The following is a 26,609-nucleotide window of genomic DNA, read 5'->3' on the forward strand; positions in this document are numbered from 1 at the left end:
CAATAAATTTATTTATTATCAAGTAAAAGAAAAAAAAAAGTTTAATGTAAAGCTGTATTTTTTTTCTTTAATAGGCTATCTCCATAGAAATGTTAATGCAAAACTTTTAATTAATCGAAAAATCAAGAGAAAAGAGATAAAGACTTAATTTCTTTGAATGAAAATGAAGTTGAATTGCATTTTCTATATGTTTGAAAATTTTCAACTTGATTAGCAAGATTGTTACAAAGATATAAAATATATATATATGTATTATTGGAAAAGTATTGAAAGGTAGTCCCTTATTGTACAGTGCAACATTCGATCAAACTTGATCTTTGAGAGCAAATCTTCCATCAGTTTGGATGACTAGACATTGGATGAAAATTCACGGGAAAACTAATCCATATATATATTGGGAAAAATAAATTCGTGACGAGACTTTTCATACTGTATCTTTGTGAAATTCAAGAAAACTAGTTTAAGACATATACATAAAAGAAAAGTACTGTATTTTCATTCTTGAGTACAAAACTTGTTGGAAAATACGAGATTGCTATTTTTGGCTATAGAATCAATAATAACAACTAAAAATAAAATTGCACGTCAGCATTAAAAATAAGAGGAAGATAAAAAAAATATATGTATACTTTGATTTAACAGAAAATTTTTTCATTTAATTTTATTAATTTTTTATAACTAAATCAAGTCAATTGACTTGAGTCAAAGTTTTACAAAAATTCGATCACTTTGGTAAAAACATTAGCGTCTATCTGAATTCTGGATCAAGTTTGTAATGGGTTTGATGAGTTTTTTTATAACTATATAATTATTATTTTTTTTTTCTTTTGAAAAGATAGTAGCAAGCAAGCAAGCAAGCATGAAAAGAAGAGAAAAAAAAACAAATAGAATTTTTAAAAAAAGTGTGAAAAAAAAATGTTGCCAGCGTTTACCTAGCGTAAACTTTCCGCGTCTTGTGCGAAGATTCATTAGAGATACTTGTTTTAAAATCCTTACTTAAGTAAAATCCTTTTCGGGCTGTAAAGTTAACAGATAGGCAATCTTGTATGGGAAATATACAAAAACCGTTTGAAGAGCCTTTTTTGTAAAAGAACACACACGTTTTTATCATCAAAAGAACAAATACATTTTCTATTTCAATCTATTTTTCATTATAGAATAAAGATGACTTATATCGAATATAAAGATTTGAGCTTTTTGTAAACAATCAATACGATCAGTCACGTAATAATGCATCAATAAATTTACATTTTATATATATAAAAATAGTAGATTCAATATATCAACATCTAATGTACGCAGTCAAGTATAAAATGTAAATCACGTGATGTCTAATGTGCTTTCTTGGACGTAGATAGTAAATTTACGAACAACGAATAATTTGCCGATATGCTTCATCCAGTCAGTCTCTTGGGGTGGTAGATAGAAAGCGTTTTACATTAGAGTATATTGGTACTTTGCCAAGATACATCTGCGAGCTCTCAGCAAGAAGATGTATTGCATAAGATATTCACTTGCTTGGTTGGTTGCTTGCTTACTTGCTATAACCAAACAACCAAAATCAAAAATGTCATTCACATCATTTTAAATATTAATTTTTAATCACTGTCATCATCAAATTATATATTTTATCTAAAAATATAATTAATTTATCTATTACTCGTATAAAAAAATTACCAAGCACATAGAAATATCCCGTCTGATCCTCGTCGATTAACAGTGCGCGAAAAGTATTATTTTTTTTTGTAACTTAATCGAGTTGCCAGAATGTTTTTAGTTAGTGGCGGCTAGGTAGGTTTGTAATATACATATATAGATTATGTCTTTTAGGCGTATATATAAAATTTATACATATATTTTGCAGTCCAGATGCCAACGTAGGAGTTGAAGCAGTAGTCACAAGGATGGAAAAGGTAAAAGTGAATTTACAGAGTTAAATGTAACCTCGTGTGAAGGCTTACATTACCATTTTGGATGTTGGCCAAAAACCTTATAGTACAAACTACGATTTTCCGATGGTATAGATGATAACTCTTTGAGACTGTATAGTTGTTGTACATAGGTATGTATGTATATATATATAGAAAATCTTACTGCTTGCATCGTTGCAGCTTCGTTTTTGAAATTGAATCATATCCTCGTGGACTTATAATGATAATAATAATAATAATATATGTTGAGAACGTTTTCAATCCTAGATTCTCTCTGTGTGTATATACATATAAAATAAGTTACTCAGTGCAGGAATCTAGGGAATATAGATACAGATAATATACCTGTATATATATTTATTTATTTTTTTTTATAAAATCTTTCGTAGGCACACATATCGTTTTCAATGCAAAAAAGTTTTTCTTTTATCCGGCTTCCGTGCCAAAAACTCGTTGTGGTTTACGTATATATATAAAAAATATTTAAAACTTTTTTTTTTTTCTCTTGCATGTCAGTATGAAAACAAAATAAAAATGAAAATAGAAAAAAAAAATAAATAAATAAACATGTGTTGAGCTACTGATAAAGTTTATAATTTATTTTGGTTAATACCCAGGTGGATTTTAATGTCGACTTTTCATCTTTCATCTCAGTTAGACTTAAAAATATTACGCTTATCGAGTACGAATTGACTTATTGACTTAAAAATTTGATAGAAAATACATAAAACGATACAAAGTAGTTTCATCATTTAAAAATCGAAACAATATATATAATAAAAAAATTGTTCGACTCACCATTCTGTTGTCCCGTTGACGATGGAAATTCTAGATTGAATATCATGGTCTCATTGGAATTCCAATCATCTGCAACAATAATTGAAAAAGCACAATATTAATATTAAATTTAATTATATCGATAAAAATTTGTTATAATTATGTTTTCAAAAGACATATAATGCTAGTTTCCTCGGAATTTTATTATTATTGTGATAATTGTTTGATAAGTGAAACACGCAAAATGAGATATATCGCAAGCTCGTTTGCAAGTGCTCATACAATCGAGTGACTACAATAGGTGTATGTATATATGTATATAGTGGTATGGCGTTGACATTATCGAGCGATGTCGTTAGGGTCCTTTGCACCACTTGCAATCATTCCCCTAGGACAAGAATGATTAACGACGGTTCTGCAGATAAATTGAACCGTATATACCAAACATCAGACAGTAGACACCTTCTCTGTCTATCTAGATATTATCAAAAGTAGTGAAAAGTTGGATTTGACTACTCGACTTGTTGGTTAATCATTCATGATCATGAATCATAAAATATCATCACTCTCTATTTAATGATAAATTGTTTGAAAAATAAAAAAACAAATGGCTGACTAAAACACTGTTTTTTCACTTGATCAAAATTAAGGAAAAATAAAATAAATAAACCAATGAAAATTTTAATAAAATTTTAGTAATTTAATTTTGCAATTTCGCTGGTTCAACTTGGTTGACCATTTACTTTTGTTGGCTTTGTTATAATATTAAGATTAATGTGGCTATTTGAGCAATGCTTGTTTGTGACTCAAAAACACTCATTGCACATATCCTACTCTCATTCACTCTGGTTCTGTGTTCGAGACGTGTTATGTCATAGAAGATATATAGCCTAACTGTAAATATTAGCAAGAAATAATATTCCATAGTGTTAGTAATATAAAAATATTCGTTATATTTAAATATTCAATTATCATTGAAATAAATCAAATCATAAATCTCAATTTTGATATTTACTTTTCATGCTTTTGTAACATGAAAATTCAATATGTCGATGATTTTTTCAAATACACAAATATTTGTTTAAAACAACTTTCATAATATTCAATTGAGTATATATATTTCAGTTTTATCAAAGTTAAATTGAAAGTATGGAAAAACAAAAAAAAAAATATAAATAAATGAAATATGTAAATATGTTTTGAATGGTTTTGTTAAATCGCTTGTTCACTGAGTATTTTGACGAATTCAATAGTCACTGAAATATACTAAAATAAAATGCAGCGTATGCTAAATATTTTTATTTTTTTATTATTTCATTTTATTGTATATTGAAGTATATATATTTATATCTGGGCTTAATATTTTTATGCTTTCAAAATGTATATTATGAAATGGTGTCTCGTGAAAAATGATCATATCATGCAAATTGTTAAGCGTCGACGGAAAATGTCGATCTGCTTGAAAATTTTCCAGCCAAATGTCGATCGCTAAATCCAATTCCGGTGAAACATTGCCACGTGTACAACCCGTTTACCCAATGGACCATTTTGAATGTTCGAGGAACATGACCAAAAACGATTGGAGAATATGCGTATATATTCCCCAGTGGTCACATCACATTTACCCACAATACAATCATAAAATTTTTTAATTTATTTATTTTTATTTATTTTTACAATTTGCCATATAAACCTTTAAAACTTTTCCACACACAAAAAAAAAAAAAAAAAACAAAATAAAAACAAATAAATGCAGTGTTAAAAATTTTGATATAAAAAGTTTTGTTATTTTTATTTTTACTGAAAAAAAAAAAAAAATAAGAGTACTTTGAAGTTTGAAGTGGAAAAAAATTTGATTCAACTCGAAATATGATATTTTTTTTTTTAAATATTAAAATTGTCAGTTTGTTATTTTTACTTTCAAGGTATCATAAAAAATAGAATAAAAAAAAATATAAATATATAAAACTGCAAACAAATTATCAACAGTTTAATGGTAAACTTTTATGAAATAAAATTTCTTTATTTTCTTGGAAATAATAATAAATAAATAAATTTTAAGAAGAAAATAATATGAATGAACAAAAACAAAATGAATTATTTATATGCAATGTTTCAACTCGTAATATTTGTATGTTTACGAGTCAAGAAAAAAGCTTCTTTATAATTTCTATCTTTTTTTTTTTTTTTTGTTTAAAGTTCGTCACATTTATTTGAATGGATTTGTGAATCACAAAGAGCAATTTTATCCTGTCACGACGATTTATATTACAAGTTAAAATGCAAATTTTTAAATGAAGGATATATACATATTGAAATATAAACTCAAAGGTCCATTCAAGTAGAAGTGGACATTTATAATCAAGTGAAATGTTTTTTTCTCTAAGAAAAAAAATATGCTGACCTCTTTTTTTTTATATTTATATTATTGTTCTTGAAAACGATACAAAAAAAAAAAACGTATTTATGTAAAGAATGAGAAATAAAAAAAACTTGATGGCAAAGTTTGCAAGTGAATGTATTTTTCAAGTCACTTGCAGGTCTTTTGGTTTATCAAAACACATGAATTGTGTCAGATTTTACCTTGCTATCTTTTCATGTGTAACATGCAAAACTTAAGTAAATAAATAAATAAATTTGATATATAAACTTAACGTGATGACAGAAAGCAAACATCTGTGAAGAAAAAAATGTTTTTTCTGAATATATGTAAAGTCAAAAACTGATGGATTTAAAAAAATATCAAGTAAATCAGTGTCAGATAAATTTAATAGAAAATATCATCATAGACTTTTTTCTTTTTTTATAATTCAAAAATTTAATATTCATGTTGTAAAAAAAAATAACAAACTATCAGAAAATATTCACATTTTTATTCAATCATATATAAACTAAGTCAAAAAGTTTTTCAACTAATAATATATATTTGTGTATATAATATTTTGAGAGCAAACATATTATATATCAAAAAATAATTTGCTATTTTTTATTTTATTTTGATTGTTATCATTTATATATTCCCCTTTGAACAATATTTCATATTTTCATCTCATGAACGTAAAATAATGCTGGCAATTATCGTTATGACACTTTTCGTTGAAACGAGGAACTTGATAAAGCTGCTGATCGCATGACAACAGTTTTCAAAGAGGGATATAACAGAAGAGGGTTCATTCTGATGGTCTATTGAACCCCCAAGATGAAATTTATCTGACATTTAACCATTTTGAATGAAAAGTTTTATACCTCTACGAGGTAAATTGTTTTTTTTTTTTTTTTTTTTTCTTCATATTTAGGTAAATTATATTTTGATGCTTTTAAGTGGATAAAAAATATTCTCTCATGAATTTTGAGATGGAAAAAACTCGAGGATGATACTAGATAGATATAAATTTATTTTCTTGGAAATTTCAAGGATTAGCTAAATAAAAAAATATATATAAAAAAAAAATAGAACTTGTAATCAGCTTGCAATTCGATTCGCGTTTGCAAATATAAAAAAAAAAAAAAAAAAGTATATATATAAAAAATAAATAAAGATAAAATAAAAAATTTGAAAAAAAAAATGTGTTGAGGTGTGCTGGGCATTCGAAGTATATCCACATGACTGTTTATACAACCCAATATATATATATGCATACAAATCCCTATACAAAAGTTGAACGAGAGTTTGGAAACTTACCAAGCAAAACTTGAACTGATGGCTTACGTCAGTATATTCTCGCTGGGCATTTCCTTAATACTTGCCAACTTTGAGTGCAAAAAACTGGCAATTCAACCAGGTACAATTTCACAATATTCACAATGTTATTAGTCCAGCACTTGTCAGCATTTTCTTACAATATTAAATACAAAATTTTTAATAAAATTTTAAATTCATTTTACAATTAGTTTATTTAAATTAAATAAAATCTTATCAAATTGTCAAAGAAAATTATAAGGCAATTTGTTTATTTATTAGCTTTATATTTTATTTTATTTTTGGTAGAAACGAAGCCACGCAGTTCGTGACGTGAGTAAAAAAAAAACAAGATTGAGGGTGGGTATAAAACATGCTCTACAGCGAGATGGGGTAAAACTACTTTTTCGTAAAAAAAAAAATAAATAGAAAAAGAGGAAAATAAAAGGGTCATTGCTGTTGAGGAGGAAGAACGGATGGAGAAAATGGAAAAAAAAATAACCGAGATAAAGAAAGAAGAAAAAAAATTTACCGTCTCACGGGAGCTTGACTACTACTACTTGCTACTACTACTACTACTACCACTACTACTTTTATTACTGGTGATGGTAATAGTGTTGCTATTGGAGTGAGTGAGAAACAAAATAAATATGTATATGTGTGCAGTTTGTTCCAACAGGTAGGTGTGAGAGGAAACGATTGCAGTTTAAAAGCAATTTTCTTGTCACCCCGGTGTCACATTCTTTTTGAGGGTGGCTTGAAAATCTCTTGCAAATGTGTCCAAAACAAATCCTTAAGATGATTTTCATATGATAGGTGAATTTAAAAAAAGTTTCATGTTGATATCACAGTCTTATTTTATTTTATAATTTATCATTTATCGATCAACAAATAAATTTCAATAGTAATACTCAAAAAAAAATTATAGAAATTGAATTTATAATTTAATTGAATAAATAGTATTTATTCAATTAATTATTAAAAGAAGTTTTTTATTTTTTTTTCTTATTATATAATTTTTAATCTCATTATTTTTCAAGTCTGACCGTTGACTCGAGATATATTCAACTTTTTCTTGACATAAACTGTATAAAATAAAACTTGAAATATTTCCAAAAGTTTTTGAGGACACTCCTACTCTTTATGAAAGAAAAACTTCATTTCATTAAGTTACCTTAATATCTTTTTCTGTCGCGTCACACCCTCCCTATAACTGGATCAAAGCTAAAAGGATTTGCTTGTGAAAAATTTTCATAATAAAACTTGAGAAATATATATTAAGAAAATAAAAAATAACATTGAAAAATTGAAAAATACCGATAAAGAAAAATATTTTATAAAAATATTTGTCAATATATGAAAAATATGAATAATCGATTAGATATTCGTATATATTTTTCTGATATTTATCATGTTCATATTTTACTGTGAAAAACTATTTTTCCATAAGCGTGTTGTTTACCACTTTGCCTGTCTACATGGCACCAACATTCAAAACAATTTTTCTAAAACGCAATGCCTTGAATCGAGGTCTTTCGATTCGTTGCGTCAACGTTCTCCTTTTTTTTTTTTTTTTTCTTTTAAAGATATTTATTTATTTATTTTTTTCTCTCAAAACTAAAGAAAAAAATAAAGAATTTTTAAAAGATTGCACAAATGTATATAGACTTGCAATTCACATTTACAACTTTTCACAATCATAAATTCTGTCAAGCAAGCGGAAACACGAAAACAATTTATTATTGCATTATAAGTTTTTTTTTTTTTTCTTTTTGTCTCAAAACTATATGTATATATTTCAAAACTAATCAATTTATTTTGTTATTTGAAGATTAAAAAAAAAAGAAGAAAAAAAAACAGTTCAAAGACAAACTTTTATCAAGCATTCGAGCATTCAAATAATTGAGACTAGAAAAAAATTAAAAAGAAAAAAAAAGTACGACTAAAAGTGATTGATAATTTTCATTTTGCAATCTGTTTATCAGCAATTTCAATCAAGAATATGTTTGAAAGTCTGCTGGGATGAAAATCTTGCCGGAAGTGATTCGTTCCTGCCAACGATTGCACCCTCTTACCCCTCGAGACATCGAAGTTACATCCCTCGTTTCTATTACTCCATTCAATTCCCACTTCGTAATGGCCAGTACATATATACAGTAGTATACTATATACCCATTTAAATTTTATCCCCTATCTTTCTCAATTTTCTTTAAAACACGTTTTAGTCAAAAGTTAGCCCCAGGCGATTCTCAACACTGCAGCGCGAGTAAGTAGAAAAAACATTTTAAAAAGAAATAAAAAAAAAAAAATTGTCAAAAGAAAAGAGCCGAGTGTTTAACGAGTATAAATTTTTCATATATTCACAAATGCAAAATAAAAGTTTTGCAAATTTATTTCTATTTATTATTTAATTTTGTTTATTTTATTTTATATTTTTCATTCAACTGATATTATTATTGTTGTTACTAAAAAATTTTTTTCAATAGAAATAAAATATAACGTTATATTTAAAATGTCACAATTGAAAAATGTATTTTCTTTTATAAACAACTATGACTTATAACCGTTTTATTCACGTCTTTTATTTTATTGTTTAGTATTTTTTTTATTTATTTATTTATTTTTTGCATCTCCATGTGCATGTATATATATATAAATGGGTATATGTTATTTGCAATTTTTGTCAGAGAGACAAATTGTTTCACTACAACTTGAGACAATAACTCCAGCAGAAAAACAGAAACTAGATTTTTATTTATTTATTTTTTTTTATATACTTTCTCACTCACATTGTCTTTGTCGAACAAAGTGGATCAATTCCACTCTGTTTACTTTTAAAGTAAAAGAAAATTTATAACACACCTCCCTTGATGTTGATATTTTTTATCTCTCTTGAATTTGAAAATTTTCAACAATATAAACAATCGGAAAAAAGTCATATAAAATGAAAATAAATACTTCAAGTTTTTATGTGTTTAAATAATAATGATAATTAAAAAAAATAATATTTTTCATAAAAGTGAAAAATCAAGCGTAAACTATTTGTGATAAATATTTTAAAAAACTATATTTTTATTTACAATTTTGATGTATTTTTAGTCGAGATTATATTGCACATGTGATTGTTATATAAAAGCAATTTTTATTACCGTGCTTATATATACGTAAACATGAAAAAACCTGCTTGTCAGATGAACGATATAATTTTGCCTCGAGGAGTAAAAGCTCAATCATGCGAAGAATATAATTTTTTTTTCATTCTGCTGGAGGGTTTGATGGAGAACTTCAATGATGCGAAAGTGCAATATTCATAAATAGAAAAAAGGGATTTTACGTAATATATATTATACTTATATTTTTATTTAATTTATTAAATTAATTTTCACTTTCTTTTAATGAGAGTTAAAAGTACATTCTATTAGAATATGTAACAAAAGAACAAAAAGCTTTTGGAAAAGTGAAATGTAATACTTTTGCATTATACTAATACACAACTAACTGGATACATCATTCAAAATAATAATAACAACATAATGAATCGCTAATCAGTAATCACTATCTCTAATTAAATGGTATTTTAGTAAAGCTTACAATTCAAATGTACATATTATCACTTATGAATGCACCAAACTATCGAGAAAATTTGTGTGGATCAATTGTAAACTACCAATGGTTTCACAAGGATGAATAGCACCATCATTAAAAGCCACTCAAGTATCTTTATAAAGCTTCAAATCTCCTAAAATTGATATTGATGGTAATATACAATGGACGAGTATATTATTTGTTTTTTTTTTTTTATTATGCACTTTTAATTATAAATGATAATTCAGTATATAATTTTAGTATAGTAATAATGTTAAAAATATTATAAAAATTTCGAAATAAATCTTACTGAAAATTTACTGATGAAAACATTTAGTTATATATGTAAATGTAAAATAAATGTTTAAAGTATATTTATGAATGTATAAGGATGAACAAAAGAAAAAAAAAATACATAATCAAAATAGAAATTAAAAAAACATTATAAAATTTATAAATATGATAAATGAATGAATAACATTGAAGAAGCATTCATAATTATTTTATAATAATAATGATTATTATTTTAAATGTATAACATTGATATAACAAATAGATTTAAAAAAAATCAAGAAGAATTGATTTTATAGAGTCTAACAACAACAACAACTTGAGGCTATCATGAATATATTGAAAATATATATAGGTATACACAAGAAGCAAAGGATCAAATTTTCCTTGTTATATATGCACTTATAGTGTTTGAAGGAAATTACTTGCTATACTAATGCTTCATGAAAAATTAATAAAAATAATAAATATATTTTTAATCAATAAAAATAAGCTTGTATAAACAAGAAAAAAATGTAAAAAATAATTTTATTTATTCGAATTTAAAAATAAAATTATTTCATATAAGTTTTAACAAGTCTATTGAGAAATAAAATATATACATAGGTATATGTAGATTCTACGAATAATTACTGTATCACAATTTTGCGTTTATGCCCAACGGGGTCATACAACAGCAGCAATGAAATGACATTAACAATTCATAGTAACTATATTCGTCAAATTTATATATACATGTACTAGATACGTGAATTCAACTCTCAGCAATCTATTTTCACCTAAAATTCGAATTTTCCGTCACATCATTTTTCACTTTAAATTTGAATGTGTATGTCAATTTTAAAAGTGTGTGTTAATCCCAACGGATATGCATCACCACTGTTTTTTTTTTCTTTTCTTTTATAATTTTTTTATTTTTTTTCTGTACCGATATAACTGCGAAATTCGGATTAAAAGATATTTAAATTAAATAGTATTTAATCTGATTTTTCTCCACGTTTTATTATTTTATTTTTTTAATAAACAATAAAATTTGATAATAAAAAAACAAGGTACGAAATGGACTCATGATTTTTGAATATACATGTATATTTTTTTTTTATCGATATGTTATGTAGTTATTTACTACATTTCTTTTTAATAAAGAAAAAAAATAATTATTAAATTAAATTATAAAATTACTTTTTTTGTTTTATTAAAAATTGATAATTAATTTTATACCTTTTTAAATTTAAAAAAAAAAAAATGATTACCGAATTAAAAATATAACTTTTTATTTTGTCGAATAAATGATCGAGTTGGAGTTTAATTTCATCAAGTAAAATTACAGTTTCAAACCATTTGAACTTATAAAGGTTTATAGTTTATACACGACCCTTATTTTTTAGAATTTTACTGGAATCTTAAATTCAGAATTATTTTACATTTTTATGATATCGTCAGTTTTAAACTTTCGAATTGAAATGAATTTTTCATCATACATCATTTTAAAAAAAATTTATTTATTCATTTTTCGGTTTTATTTTTTTAATAATGCTGCAAATAGACCAAAATTAATGTCATGTATTATTTCTTCATAAAAGAAGTATAACATCATGCAAAAATAAACTCCCGAAAATTATTTTTTATTTTACTAATAATCTTGTGATTTTTTTTCGTATATTTTTAAGCCAACTTACTAATGAATTTGTAAAAAATAATTATAAAATTTTCTCAGATATATTTTATATTAATATTAATATTGTAGAGAAATAAAAATAGAAAAAAAAAAAAAAAACAAACATGTGCCTTGAAAAATCTGTTGAGAATTTTCATTGCACAATTATGATAATATTGAGGGAAAAATAATTCGACGTACACCACAAAAATCCCCATGATAGTCGTTGACGATAAGGTCATTAAAGCTTCATATTATTACTGAATTAAATAAAGTATATAATCCTGTTGTCACACACTAACTATGTTTGTATGATGCTGCTAGAATTCGAAATGACTTTTTTAAATAATACAAGTGGATAGTCATATGCGTGTAAATTGAGGTTAATCGATTCGAAAAAAAATCTTGATTGCCAATGAAATTGAAACGAACGAGCAAAAAAAACTAAAATGAAAAAATCGAACGTCGAGTAAAAAATTACATAAAAGAAAAAATAAAAAAAAAAAAAAAAAATAGAGTCCTAGTAATTAATCTAAATTTTTTTTCTATATTCTTTTTAGAACCTCTTTTTATTTTCTTAATTATAGCATTTAGTGCCATTCCACTTTCTGTTTCTATTATTATTTTTTTAGCAAAGGAATTTTTTGTTTTTTTTTTTGTTTTAATAGTCCCGGGAGAGATTGTTTAAGAGTTTACTTTGTTCTGAGAGGCATAAATAAGTGTTGGTTTGGATTATGGTGAATCCCAAGAGAAAAAAAAAGTAGCCAGAAATAAATTGAAATAAAAAAAAAGGGGTGAGAGTGGCAATAGTAAAATGGGGTCAATAAAAACTATCGTTAAACTAAAAAATAAAAAATATATCTACTATTCTTTTGATGAGTTCAGATCTTATCGCATATAAAAAACGAAAAAAATATTTCATAATATATTGATATTTGAAAAATTCAAGAATTTCATGAATGCAAAACTGCACTCAAGAAATGTAAAAGTAAATTTGCAAAAAAAAAATAAAAAAAAAAAATGAATAAAACAAAAAAATCTCAAAAGTCCAGCTAAAAAATTTGCGAAAAAAAAAAGAAAAGAGTGGCTCAGTCAGACCGGAATCTCATTTGTCACGACACGTACTCTGCAGTATATAAAAAAATAAAGAAGCAATTTTTTTTTTTTTACTTTTTATTCACTCTTAAACTACCCCCCACCCAGTAACCTCTAGCGTATAATTACCAATTACGAAGGACAACCACCGCGAAGCATTTGCAATGTTCAACAAACAATGTTCTACAAACGTTAAAGAAAAACAGAAAAGTCATCAGGTCAAATTTCCGGCTGTATCTTTTTTTTTCTTTACTCTATTTTTTCTCTCATTTTCCTTTCACAATTTGTACCCATACATTCGTTTGATCTAAAATTTTCCAATTTGTTTTTATCATTTTTTTTTTTTTTTTTCTATCCATTTTCATTTTCTTTTCAGCTGACCTGTACAAAGATATTTTTTGTTTTTTTTTTTTTTATCCTTCGAGAAATATATTTCAATGCAAAATAATCATTATGCTTAATTTTTTTTTAGAAAAACATAAATACCCTTTACGTAAAATCAAAGAGAACAAAAATAATGTCAAAAAAAAAATAAAATAAAATAAAACAAATTTAAATATAATTCGGATAGAATTGGATATAGCGCAATGTTACAGTTGAGATAGAAAAATATTTTTCAACATAAAAATGTAGAAAATATTTATGAGATAAGTTAAAAGTACTTTCGGAGTAAGTTTAACTCGATATATTGCCAGAGACCTGGCAAACTCGTGAATCCCAGCGGCCGTATAACCATTGTTACAGTAAAGCCATGACGCGAAAATAACACACATATCCCCACATCTAATATACAATCTCATATACATACATATATACAATTGTTGGATATGCCTGGTTATTTCGTAAAGCCACAAAATCATTTCATAAACTTATGCAACTTGTATATTTTATTATTTATTTATTATATTTTATTTTTCATAAAAAAAAAAAAATAAATAACATATCTACTTGTATAATAAAAAATTATCTAATTATTTAAATGTATTTTTTTTTGAATTTATTACTACTAGAAATGATTGAATAAAAAATTTAAATTATATAGTTTAATTGAATTATTTGAATATTCATTTTAATCAAACAAAAACAACTGTTAAAAAAATTCAATGAATTCAAAAAAATAGAGAAATATTCAATAATATTTTGGAGAAAAAAAAATAAAAAAGTTCAAATATTTATATCAAAGCAATGTTTGATATGCTAAAAATATTTTGAACCTTTTTTTTTTTTTTTCTGAAGGGTATAAAATGGATTGTCCATGACGTTTTGAATGGCAATCGAAAACCTGTGGTTCAACTATTTGAAATCCAGTTGGCACAAGCGTGCCAATGCATTTGCATGAGAATGTCTCTTTCATAGGATAAAAAACGGAGACTGGCATTTACTGAAATGGTGACATCACGTAAGTACGAAAAATATAAAACGACTATTTTTATTTATATATATATAAAATAAATGTTTTCATTAATCTATTGAGTATTGAAAAATGTTAAATTATTTTATATCAATAATAAAATAAATCATTTATCAAATAGTGTTTTTTTCCTTCATTTTTATAAGAATAACTTTATATGAATGAAGGATTATTTAAATATGCTTCAAACAATAAAACATTCATTTTTTTTTTCATACTTTTATACATATAATTCAAGAAAAGCCAATTTTTCTTATTGAAAGTAAGAAAAGCTTTCGCGGAAACTTGACAACTGTCACAAGGAGTCATAATTTTGACAAAGATTTATTCCCAAATAGTTTATTCGATGTGACGTTGAATTGCATTTTTATATAAAATATTCATAATGTAGAAAAAAAATAAATAAATATTTTTTTATATAAAAGAAATATTCAAGCGTTTATACGAAAGCTTTTAAATCTTTTTATATATTTATTTATTTTTTTATCGGTAGTTTTTTTTTATTTGTTTTTCTACTCAGCATTGATTATTATTTTTTTTTTTAATTTCAAATTTCAATTTCCGAGTAAACAATTAAATTTTCGATAAAGTATTATCGTCATTTATGAATTTATGTGTTTAACAATAAAATTCACAACAAAAAAATACACCAACTATTGACGGATGAATTTATAAAAATGCATAAATAAAATTTCAAAGAAAAATATAAACAAAAAATACTGACCGTTGGATTATTAAAATTTTTTCCATATTAATATTCCAAAATCTGTCAGTTATAATTTTTTTCTCGTGGTTTAACATACCGAAATGTAAACAAGTACATAAACCCGGTAAAAATATAAAAAAATAAAATATATATCAACGTTGATATTTTGTACAATGTATACAATTGATTAATAAATTTTTTGTTTCATTTAAACAAAAAAAAAAAAAAAAGATGAAACATTACACAGTTTGTGCATTTTCAATTCATCTATATTTTTATTAGCTCATATATTTACTCAATGAAAAAATAAATAAATAAACATTTATTTATCTATCAAAAAATAAAAAAAATATAAAATGAAAAAGAGTATGTATGTTATATGTGAACAAGAAGTTAATTTAAACTATCGTCGTTCAATGTACATACCAAGTAAAACAATTGTACTTTATTTTTTGGATACACAAAAAATAAAATAAAAAATAGCCTAGACATATAAAAAAAAAAAATAGTATATAGTGAGGGTAGATTTGTTAAAACACCGTCGATCGTGTTGTTGTCAACTGACATGGAACAAATATAATCCCTTTGTTGAAATGCACAGTGTTCAGTGAAAAGTTTAACACAACCAAAACATTGGTTAATAGTACACTCGATTGAATTTATAGCCACAAAATAGCATTCATTTGTATATATACGCATATGAAATTTATTTTATATAATAGCGCATTTCTTTTGTCAATATAAATAATTATTATTCAATAGTTAATGTCCATTCATCTTGAATTTACTAATGATTCAATTGATTTATTCAATGATAGGTTACTGTCAGCATTTTTTAAATTTCTAATAATGCTGCTGATCAATTCACATTCATCATTAATTTAAATTTTACATTTATCATTTATATCAGTTATAAAAAATAAATATAAAAAATATAATACGTGTGTGAAATAAATTTAAATTATGACATATATATTTTTATTTTACTATTTATGTATTTCGGTTTTTTTTTTTTTTATTATTTATTTATTATTATTTTGTTTTTTTTATCTGTCAATATAAAGATCGATTGCATATTTACGCCTGACCTCGCAAATCTTGATGGTAGATGCTCGTAAATTTATGGAAAATTGCTACTTACCGGTTTATCCCAACAACTGAGACGTGCTCTATCAAAATAAAAATATCAAGAAAGTTGCGGTCGATCAAGACGATATTATGAGACGCGTTTTTCTTTTTTTAAAAACTCTCTTTTTGCACAAGAAAACGAGATTTTTTGCTCACGAGATTCACAGCTATTAAATCATTTACGGATTATCAGTGTAAAATTATATTATGAAAAAAAAAGATATTTAATTTAAAATAAAACATACCTCGAAACAGCACATGATGACGATGCTTGAAATCCGTTGTAGAAATTTTATTATAAAAATAATCTGAAACAAAAAATAAAGATATAAATTAGATATACAATTGAATAAATTTCTTTATTATAAAATTGAATTTGTAAATGTTGAAAAAAATTAAAGTTTTGATGGAAATATTTAAAAGTATACCTTAATTTTAGGGATTTCGAATAAACATTAGGTTTAACTTGAAAAGCACAAACTGAAGTTTGTAAAAAAAGAAGTAAAAAATTGAAAATTCAAAAATTCTTCAACATCGATAAAAGCAATTTAAAAAAATATTATAATTTTGTGAATAAAATAAAATTGAGTAAGTAAATACATTTTATGTGGGAAATATTTTTCGAGTGATTCAGTAAAAGAAAAAAAAATAAAAAAATGAAGAATTCTTATTCAAGGCAAGAGAAAAACTATAAAAAAAGCTATTTTTCTATCTATTTGGTGAATGTAGTCACAGTTTATTGGATTGGAATATATGTAACCTAGAGGATATTGGAATCTATGTAGAATATATAAGTTGCTGGTCGATTTTAGAGTCAAACTATATATATATAAGATAGCTGCGTGTGAAAGAAATAGTTTCCACTTGTCCTTTTCATTTTTTTCTCTCAATGATCTCTCGGACTTGAAAATAATATTTTTTTTTCTTATCGATAAGCGATAATACGTAGTCTAGAAGTACCAACGTCGTTTACGGTAACAAATTTCTTAATTCATGACTACGATATATTAACTCTTGCACCAAGTGACTCTGATATCTTGAAGTTTAAAAATAAATTTTATTTATTGGAAAAACTATATTTATGTTTAATAATATTAAAAAAAATTTTTTAATCAATTTACACATTGTTTTAATACAAACAGTTGTAATTATATACTACACTGTATTAAAAGCAATGCGTAATTAAGATATTTTCTCTGAAACAAAACCGACAACATATATATCAACAAAAACATCAAAAAACTTTTTTGATATGTGTCAGAGTAACATTGCATGTTCAACCAACTTCTTGTTTGTTAAATACAAGTGAGATAACTGGCTTGAACTGTATGTCACAAACATCCAATAAACATGATGAGTGACCTAACAATATAGTGTCATATAGTTAAACCTCTGACACTAAAATAAACTTCATTCTCAACCATAACTGTTAATTTTTTATATATACATATACATGTGGTTATTTAAAAATAAATATATATAAAAGAAAATGATAAAAATATTTTATCAAATTGCTATAATGAAAGTATGAAACTAAAACAATTGTTCATAAAATGAATGGCCTTGCATATCATACATGATAATGACAAAAACAGACAATCACAAAAAAGTTATGTGAAACTGGATAACAAATGTTAAAACAATGTTAAAAATATTTTTGTAATATTTTTTGTCAGTATATATTTTGTTGAAAATAAAAAAAAATATAAAAAAAACTGTTCAATGGATAGGTATATCCTTATCTTTTTTAATGTAAAAATATTTTTTTTTAGTTGTAAATGTAACATGTTGAAATGAACAAAATAATATCCATGACCTTTCAGTGATAAGCTCATTGTATGACATGAAAATAGACATATTCTTACATCACTTTGTCTTTGCTTGTGACATGGGATGATTGTGTTGTTGACGACAATCCTTAACAGATATATCTTGCACTTGGAAATCCTTGGGATTTATTTAGTATGTTACTATAAACGTTAAGCATACAAGCCACTGTGTTCAACACAATCTGGTTGAGTATATACATTTACTAACTCAATGCTATTTTCACAATGTATATTTATATATTGCAACATGTTGGATGTATTTTTAAGCAAATAATCCATATACACAAATGTGTGCTACTTCAACACTTTGGTATATTTTGAGATGATACATATAAATCTTATATGTATAAAATATATATACATAAATCCAAGTAAATTTTTATATAAAAACCACAGAGGATAAAATAATTTCTGACACTTTAAAATAGGATTTTACTTAGCCATTCACATCAATCATTTAGATATAGCATAAAATTTTAATAAAAATAAAAGAAAAATAAATTAGATATAATTTAATTTACTCAGCATTAAATTCAATTCTTGATATTATTACTATTATTATTTATAAATACACTGAGTTATTTTTAATATATATCAATTGTAAATTAATTGATGATAATATCAATTAGTTACGCTCGCTATTTTCCGTTATGGAAGAGTTATCAAGATTAAATTGTGAGGTCAAAGACCTGAATAACGTGGTCTGTGATTTTTACATTTTTATCTTGATGGTTGAAAAAGAGATGAATAAAAGAGACTATATGATAAGTTGAATTCTCGAATCACTGTGGTGAATATAAGAAAAAAATAAAAAAAAAAAAAAGGAAAATTGCTTTTGAAATTCAAGATGGGTATGTGACTGAGACATATACTTTTTTTTTATATAAAAATTACATGGGTTTATGTAGACGATGAAAATAAATATATGACAATAATCAATCGATAGATATTTAATGTAAAAAAAAAAAAAAAAGAAAAAGGTTGTTTTATATTTCAATAATTGAGTTATTTATTATTAACAAGACAGACAGTCTGCGCTTCGAGCGACTGTTCCATGTTGTACTGCAATTTGATAATATTAATTTTATGGTTTCAAGTATAATTGTCATTGTTGATTTTCAAATATATTAATTTAAAAATACTGTAGATAAAAAAACCTTAAACAAGTACAGTGAGTGAAAAAGAAATTGATTGACTATTGAGTAAAAAGAGACAAGAAAAAATTGACTATAAGCCAGTTTTTTTTTCTATCCACTTGCATGCAAAGCCAAAAATGAATAAAAAATTTACATATATTCATTTAAAAAAATTTGAAAAATTTAATAATATAAGTAGGAAATATTAAATAAAACTGGCATCACAACTAAATTTTTATAATTTGTCATTATACTTGAGTATAATAGCAAGTTTTTATTTTTCAAGCCAAAAAACAAACTACCACGTTTTTAAATTATCCTAGATAAAAAAATATCCGTTTGTAATTTTTAAATGGGTTAATAAAACATTTACAGAAAAAAAAAATATATATTATTAAATTGATAAAGAATATTTACATCAATTTATTAATAATAAAAAAAAAATAAATTTAAAAGACAGATAGACAGATAAACTATATTTACCATCATCGAGAATTATCTTAAAATTCTATCTACTTGGATGATTGATACAACTAGAACACACGCATGACAATGATATGATACTGTCGAGACAATCACGATCTAGAGCACGACTAGAAATATATCATCATTATTATTATTATTATCATCTAGTTGTGAATATATAGATTGTAAATATACTTGGTTGAATTTATTGTTAAAAAATTCAGAGGTAAATTTAATTTATTCTTATTATAAAATTGATGAAAATAAACAAATCATTTATGATGTACATAATATATATAGAGTAACATAAAGAGTAAAATTGTTACCAAACAGTTTTTTTTTTTTATTTTTAGAGTGAGTCAAAGTAGCATTTTTACCACACGTATACTGAAAAATCGATGGCGCTTAATCCACTGTGTATATGCGATAACATATATACCCAGTGATGCGACTGTCACGAAATAAAACTATATAATAATCATAATAAAATAAAAAAAATAAATGTTGATACAGTTGATGCATTTGTCGTGCATGTTATATTTGAAATAAGGTAAAGTTTTGAAAAACACAAAAGAATAACTGATGTATCTATCATGATGTAATGCCGATGAAAAATAAAAATCACATTGGGAATTCTCTCCAGGTGTGTATTTTCTTTTTTTTCTTTTTGCTATTTTGTTTGTTAGTTTACATTGCAAGTTGATATATATCTCTCGGGAAATCGCCCTGCATAAATTTCATCATTTTCTTTTTTGAAATTGCACGATTTTTTGTTGTTTTAAAAATTCATGATTAAATTACAATTGTATATGTAAATTGAATAAAATAAATCATTATCCATTAAAAGTGTGTAATGAAAATTTTATAAATTAATAAAATTATATATTATTTAAAAATTTTCAACAATATGAAATTTACAATTGATGTAGGTATATCTAATGTTTGTATAGTAATTTTTGAATCATGTCACGTTCTGGCAAATCCTCGTCTTTGCAACAACTTTCTAATACCCTAACAAATTCACAAGATATATTATTGAAATGCAAACTGGACAATCAATATGAAATTAAATTTCCATAATATTGAAAAACAAAAAATAAATAAGTAATGAATAAATGAAATATATTTAAAAATAAATCTTCATTAAAATAGATTTCATATTATCAGACAATATATAAAAAAACTCAGCAAAGAAAAAACTGTTTATATTGAAAAATAATGAATAATATTGACTGGTACATGAAGGATTTATTTTTCAATCCTCTGATTCTCTGGAGAATAAAGAATATTCTGGAAAAAAACTAACGAATAATAATTCAACGATATTGCAGAGGTTGATTTAAAATTAATATATTCAATTAAATAAGAGAATAGTTTTCCTTTGTAAATTTTTGCTGAGATTAGGTAATATTAAATTTAGAAAGTTATATATGTATCACGTCAAATTTTCAAGCATTGTTTCAATAATGAAAATTTTTGATATATATCAAAGAGTGAATATGATGGGCAATAAGCTCGTCCACCCATATGAATAAATAAGTATATTACATATAGGTATATTTACAGCTGATGAGAAAGTGCATCAAGACCAAATATGGTAATTGTAAATTTATACAGACACACACAACTAGCCTCTAGGTATGTTGTTTGCATATTTACAGTCAAGTTTATAAGTGCCCATCAATGTATTCAGATGCTTCACAAGCATCATCACATGGTTATCATCTAGATATGTTTCCTCTAGTAATTAACGTTAACATTGGACACATATTACTGATTTTAACAACAAGATATTTCATATGTCATAATAATAATAATAATAATAATTTACGAGCTTAAAAAATATTAATTTAATGAATTTTCGTTGTAAAAATAAATGTTTACGTTTATTAATTTTAATAATTATTTTAATGAGAATTTAATTTTTTGCTTGAAATTAAAATAATAATTTTTATTTCCTTCCATTTAAACATGTATGTATATTTTTTCATATATATAAAATGTATTAAAAATTTAAATAAAAGCAAAGAAATAAAAAAAAAAATAAAAAAAAATATGCAGTATTCATGAAATTTTACTAAAAGCCAAAGTAACCAGCAGCCAATCGTGACCAGTGTCTATATATGTATATAGTTCTTTTGTTTTCTATTTGTAAAAAGAAAATCGATTGTTGGTGCGGATGGTGCAACCATGGTGACTCTCCGAAGTGAAACCCATGTTCACATTTATATTGTAGACTAGCTAGAATAATATACCGGAATCGCCAAGTTTTCTGGTTTTTTTACTCTTTTTTTTAGCTCAGCCGATTGCCCATTAACAATAGATGACTCAATTCATACGAGAGAACTCTGATGCTGTTTTCATCTTGTATATTTTCAAATTCTGTAGAGAAAATTTTTGCGGTTCCTACTATACACCAAATCCTCTTGCATATCAAGCTTTTTCTTTCCATTTTATTATTATCATTTTTATTTTTTTATACATTTATTTATTTACTTTTTCCTTTGTCAGATTTTTGTAATCTTTTAAAAGATTATAATGTAAAAAAATTGATTGAATAATTTAATATGATGGTGTATAAATAAAAATTAAAATTTGATTATAAAAAAAGTTTTTTCAAACCGAGGAAATAAATAGTATAGAGAAGTAGCACGTATGATCAAATCAACTTGACTGTTAAAATTCGTTTTCGTCTTTTTAAGTGAGTAGATAAAATACATACAGAAAGATAGAAGATATACCAAAAGCTGAAAGATACGACACACGGTTGACATAGCACGCCTCGTGGATTTCACGAAAGCAGACCTAAAAGAAGTCAAGCTTTTGGATTGGATATAAAAAATAATAAAAAAAATAAAGCAAAGAAAAAAAAAAGTAAAATAATAATAATAAAAATGTGAAGAAGCTCTTGGTGAGTTCATAGAGAGATTTCACTTGGCTCCACAAGGGAAAAGTCGGACCAATAAGCCGGGCACAAGCGTAACCTGGATATTTTTTCGTCCCTTACGAGGTAAAAATTTTCCTATTTTTTTTATTTTTTATCCATTCAACATAGGAAGGATACAGAGACTACTTCTAAGTTCATGTTGAAGAAAAAAAAATATATATAAACTTTTAAAGAAAAAGCTTTATCGATTGGCTACATCTAACGAATACATGTATGTCTTGAAATATGAAAATAAGTTTCAAAATTTTGGAATGAATATTCTAAAAAATAATCTTGAAAGTAGAATATTTTTTTTTTTTTTTAACTTATGTATTACTATTTTATTTAAAAAAAAAAAAAAATTAAATATATATGTATTTTTATGAATAGAAGAATAAATATAAAATTATGAAATTTTTTTTTTTTGAATAATATTAAATTATCAATTGCAAATAATCAGGTAAAAAATAACATATATCTTTTGATTTATTTTTTATTCAGATATCTTTAAACTACCTCACGTCGCGAGACCCAATCGGAAGTGATTCACTCTGCAGTGTGAATACAAATGAGAAAATGAAATAATAATAAAAAAATGACGTTAATAGTGTCTGGCTCACAGCTGTACAGCCATCACCAGTATTTGATATACAATCAAACAATTTTGTTTGAAAAAAAAAAAAAAAAATGAAAATCAATATCGATGATATTTTTTGTAATTAAAACACTTGTCAAAAAAAAAATAGGCTGATTTTCAAAGTGTTAGTTAATCGAAAACTCTCAAATAATTTAATTAAAAATGAAATGTATAATAAAATTAATATTCTGTAATTACAATTTCAATTTGACATTTTATTGTGAAAGAATAAAAAATTAAAAAAATAAAAAACATAGTTAAAATGACACTGAAAAAAATTCTCATTCGCACTTCAGTAAATTCCACACTGTGATCGTTTGACAATCGATGGTAAAAAAAAAGGTCTAGAGTACACACACATACGACCAGACAAAAAAAAATATAAAAAATACCCAAGGGACGATCTAGGTAAATTTCACGGTATGTCTAAATTCACTACCTTTATTTCGCTTGGCAATAAAAAGAAGAAAAAAAAAAAGGATAAAAAACGATCTATGAAATTGACGAAAGAGATAAAAAAAACAAAAAGAAAATTAGATCGGTCGACGTTGAATAACCAATCAATCGTGAGAGCTGGCGGAACGGTGTTGACTCACTCAAAGAAATAGTCACGTAATTCAAAAGGCGAGAATAAATTCTTCTATAAAAGTCCTGATTGAGCACATGACACTAGTCAATCGACATCAGCAAGTCGAAGAGAAAAATTCTTTTAATAATAATTCATATACAAATATGAAGGTATATTTGATATAAAAATTTTCTATTTCAACTAATATTTTTAATTTAATTTTGTTGTATTTTATTTACTGTTTTATATGCGATGTATAATTTATATCATGTACTTCAAAATTAATGTATATATATTTATGTATGTCGTGAAATGTCAGGTCTTTGTGATGTTAGTGGTTGGCTCATTAGCAGTCGTGTGGTGTAAAGCAGCTCCTCACAAAGCTCATTCCTTTCAACATTTTCATGGTCCTGTTGAGGGTGATGGTGTTGAAGAAACATGGAAAGACAAGCACGGTCACGAGGACGTTGACTACAAAGCGCATCCAAAATATGAATTTTCATATGGTGTTAAGGATCATCATACCAAAGATTTTCATGGTCAAAAAGAGCACCGTGATGGTAAGTTTATTTTATAATAAATTTAAACATGTTTTAATTGACATGAAAAATGATTTTAAAATTAATTTTAAAAGAAAAATGAAAAATTAAGTTGACATTGTTTATGATATTTTTTATTTTTAACTTGGTGGGATCGCTTTGATAAATTTTTTTAAGGCAAGGACGTAGCTGGGGAGTATACGCTTCATGAACCAGGGGGCAATGTCAGAACAGTCAAGTACCATGCGGACCATCATGGTGGTTTCCACGCTGTTGTACACAATTCCGGAGGAAACGACCACTCCGGAGGTACCTACGGTGGCCTCGGTCACAGTTAATAAATCACAAGTACTTGGCAACTGGTGCATGTGATAATCATTATTAATCGTTAAATTTAACGTTGACGTTAATATTTTCACGTCATTACTGTTGCATTATATTCGTCAAAAAATTCTTAAAAAGTTATCATGTTAATATTATTTTTATCATAAATAAAATAATGAAATATTTGTTGTTTTTTCTTCTTACAAATAAAAATAAATAATAATAAAAAATTGTTAATGTACCTGACCTTTTGACTTTATTTTATTTATTTAATCAAATTATTGTATTTACTTTGGATAATGAAAAAAAAATATTTATCAAAGTTTGTAATTTTACTGTTGATAAAGAAAAAAGATGATGATGAAAAAAAAAAAGTATAATGAAATCAATCGGTCAAAGAGCCACATCACTATTTACAGGTCATTTGCTCGAATGGGTCCGATAATGGTTCGCTCCTAGAACATATCGAATTATACGGTGCTTGAGTTTTCTTACTGAGGGGTTCATGTCTCCAAGGTCCTGACTAACGCATACAGAGAAAGACAATATTCCGATAAATAAAAAAAAAATCTAAAATCTATACCGCAATAAAATAAAATGAAATAAAGTAATATCAATATGTATTAAAAAGAGCAAAATATTTCTTCGTTAGGAATTTTTTTAACGCTTCACAACGACTTAGAAGCCTTTAAAACAACTTTGCATTTTTTTATCCTGGGTTTTTTCTTTTTAATTAAGTAAAAAAAATAAACCTAAAAATCAATCAACTTGATTTTAATAGTGAATTTTAAAATAGATTTAGTAAAATATGAAAATTACTGAAAGCCACGAGGCGAATAAACAAGTTGCCTAGACAAAGTTAATTTGCTTGAGGTTAAATCAATTTTGGATAATTAGCGGTCGATGTGACTCAGTCTGATCAAACAGTCATATCAGAATGAAACATAGTTTATCTCTCTCAATAATCCAATATTGTTACGAAGCATCATTGAGCATACACACATGAAAATTCTCCAATTTCTCAAAGCCCATATTTTCAAATAAAAAAAAAAAAACAAAAACAAACAAACCAAAAAAAATATAAATCTATCAATAAAAAAATGAAAAATAAATAAAAACTCTCAATTTAATATAAATAATAAAAAAACAATAAATAGAGTGAGCTTTTTAAAAAAAAACTTTTTTTTTTTCAATTGAATTGAACTCGTTTGAACAATATACTTTACATTTCATCAATTTTATCGTGTAAATTAAATTTTCAACAATGCCTGATGGTATTTTCAATCAAGCATCATTGAATTGATAATGCTCATAGAATATATTCGAATTTTATATATATAAAATAAAAATATATATAATATATAAAAAAGATATAAAGAAAATTGTATTTTGTTGGATATATGTATAATAAAAACGATAGCATTTGTTCAATATCAACAGGTCTATGGGGAAGACGACGACGACGACGAAAACGTCAACGTTCTTGTACAAACCAAGTGAGAGAATAAATTGAAAAAATAAAAGAGAGAAAAAGAAATACTCTTAGAGTTGAATCTATGACTGTGACTTCAAGTGAGTGAAAGCATTGTACGCTTGGGTGAGCGTGTCAAGTGCAAGTGATTCTTGAACCTCAATCTAACAGATGCATATGTATTTATAAAACAAAACAATTACATGTTTTGATTGTTTTGTATAAATAATGGTGATTGATGATATACAGGAAATAAACGATATAATACAACACACGTATTATTTCATTAAAAAAAATTAATAAATACCTTCAAGAATAAAAAAGAAAAACAAATAGGAAATAATAATTATTATTATTATAATATGCACTATTAATATTGCATCCTTATAATTTCTATTTGAATAAATTTAACGGTTTTATTGTTTCATAATTAATTGGTTAAACTGTTAATGCA

General features: G+C 25.1%; 2 protein-coding genes across 2 annotated transcripts in view; one reads left to right on the forward strand and one right to left on the reverse strand.

The window, feature by feature from the left end:
• Positions 1 to 26,609, reverse strand: part of LOC122854529 (transcriptional regulator DEF1-like) — a 101,235-nt gene that overhangs the window by 29,997 nt on the left and 44,629 nt on the right. The window contains exons 5-6 of the mRNA XM_044155274.1: positions 16,506 to 16,568; positions 2,730 to 2,798 (exon numbers count right to left, since the gene is read on the reverse strand). Coding sequence (XP_044011209.1) covers positions 2,730 to 2,732 — 3 coding nt within the window. The 5' untranslated portion in view covers positions 2,733 to 2,798; positions 16,506 to 16,568. The remainder of the gene's footprint in view (positions 1 to 2,729; positions 2,799 to 16,505; positions 16,569 to 26,609) is intronic.
• On the forward strand, positions 23,885 to 24,818 carry LOC122854533. Its single transcript, XM_044155280.1, has 3 exons — positions 23,885 to 23,991; positions 24,141 to 24,381; positions 24,538 to 24,818. Exons 1-3 carry the CDS (start codon positions 23,917 to 23,919, stop codon positions 24,696 to 24,698), a joined length of 477 nt encoding a protein of 158 aa, XP_044011215.1. The 5' UTR covers positions 23,885 to 23,916; the 3' UTR covers positions 24,699 to 24,818.

Source organism: Aphidius gifuensis, linkage group LG4 (assembly GCF_014905175.1).
Source record: "Aphidius gifuensis isolate YNYX2018 linkage group LG4, ASM1490517v1, whole genome shotgun sequence".
NCBI classification, from domain to species: Eukaryota; Metazoa; Arthropoda; class Insecta; order Hymenoptera; family Braconidae; genus Aphidius; species Aphidius gifuensis.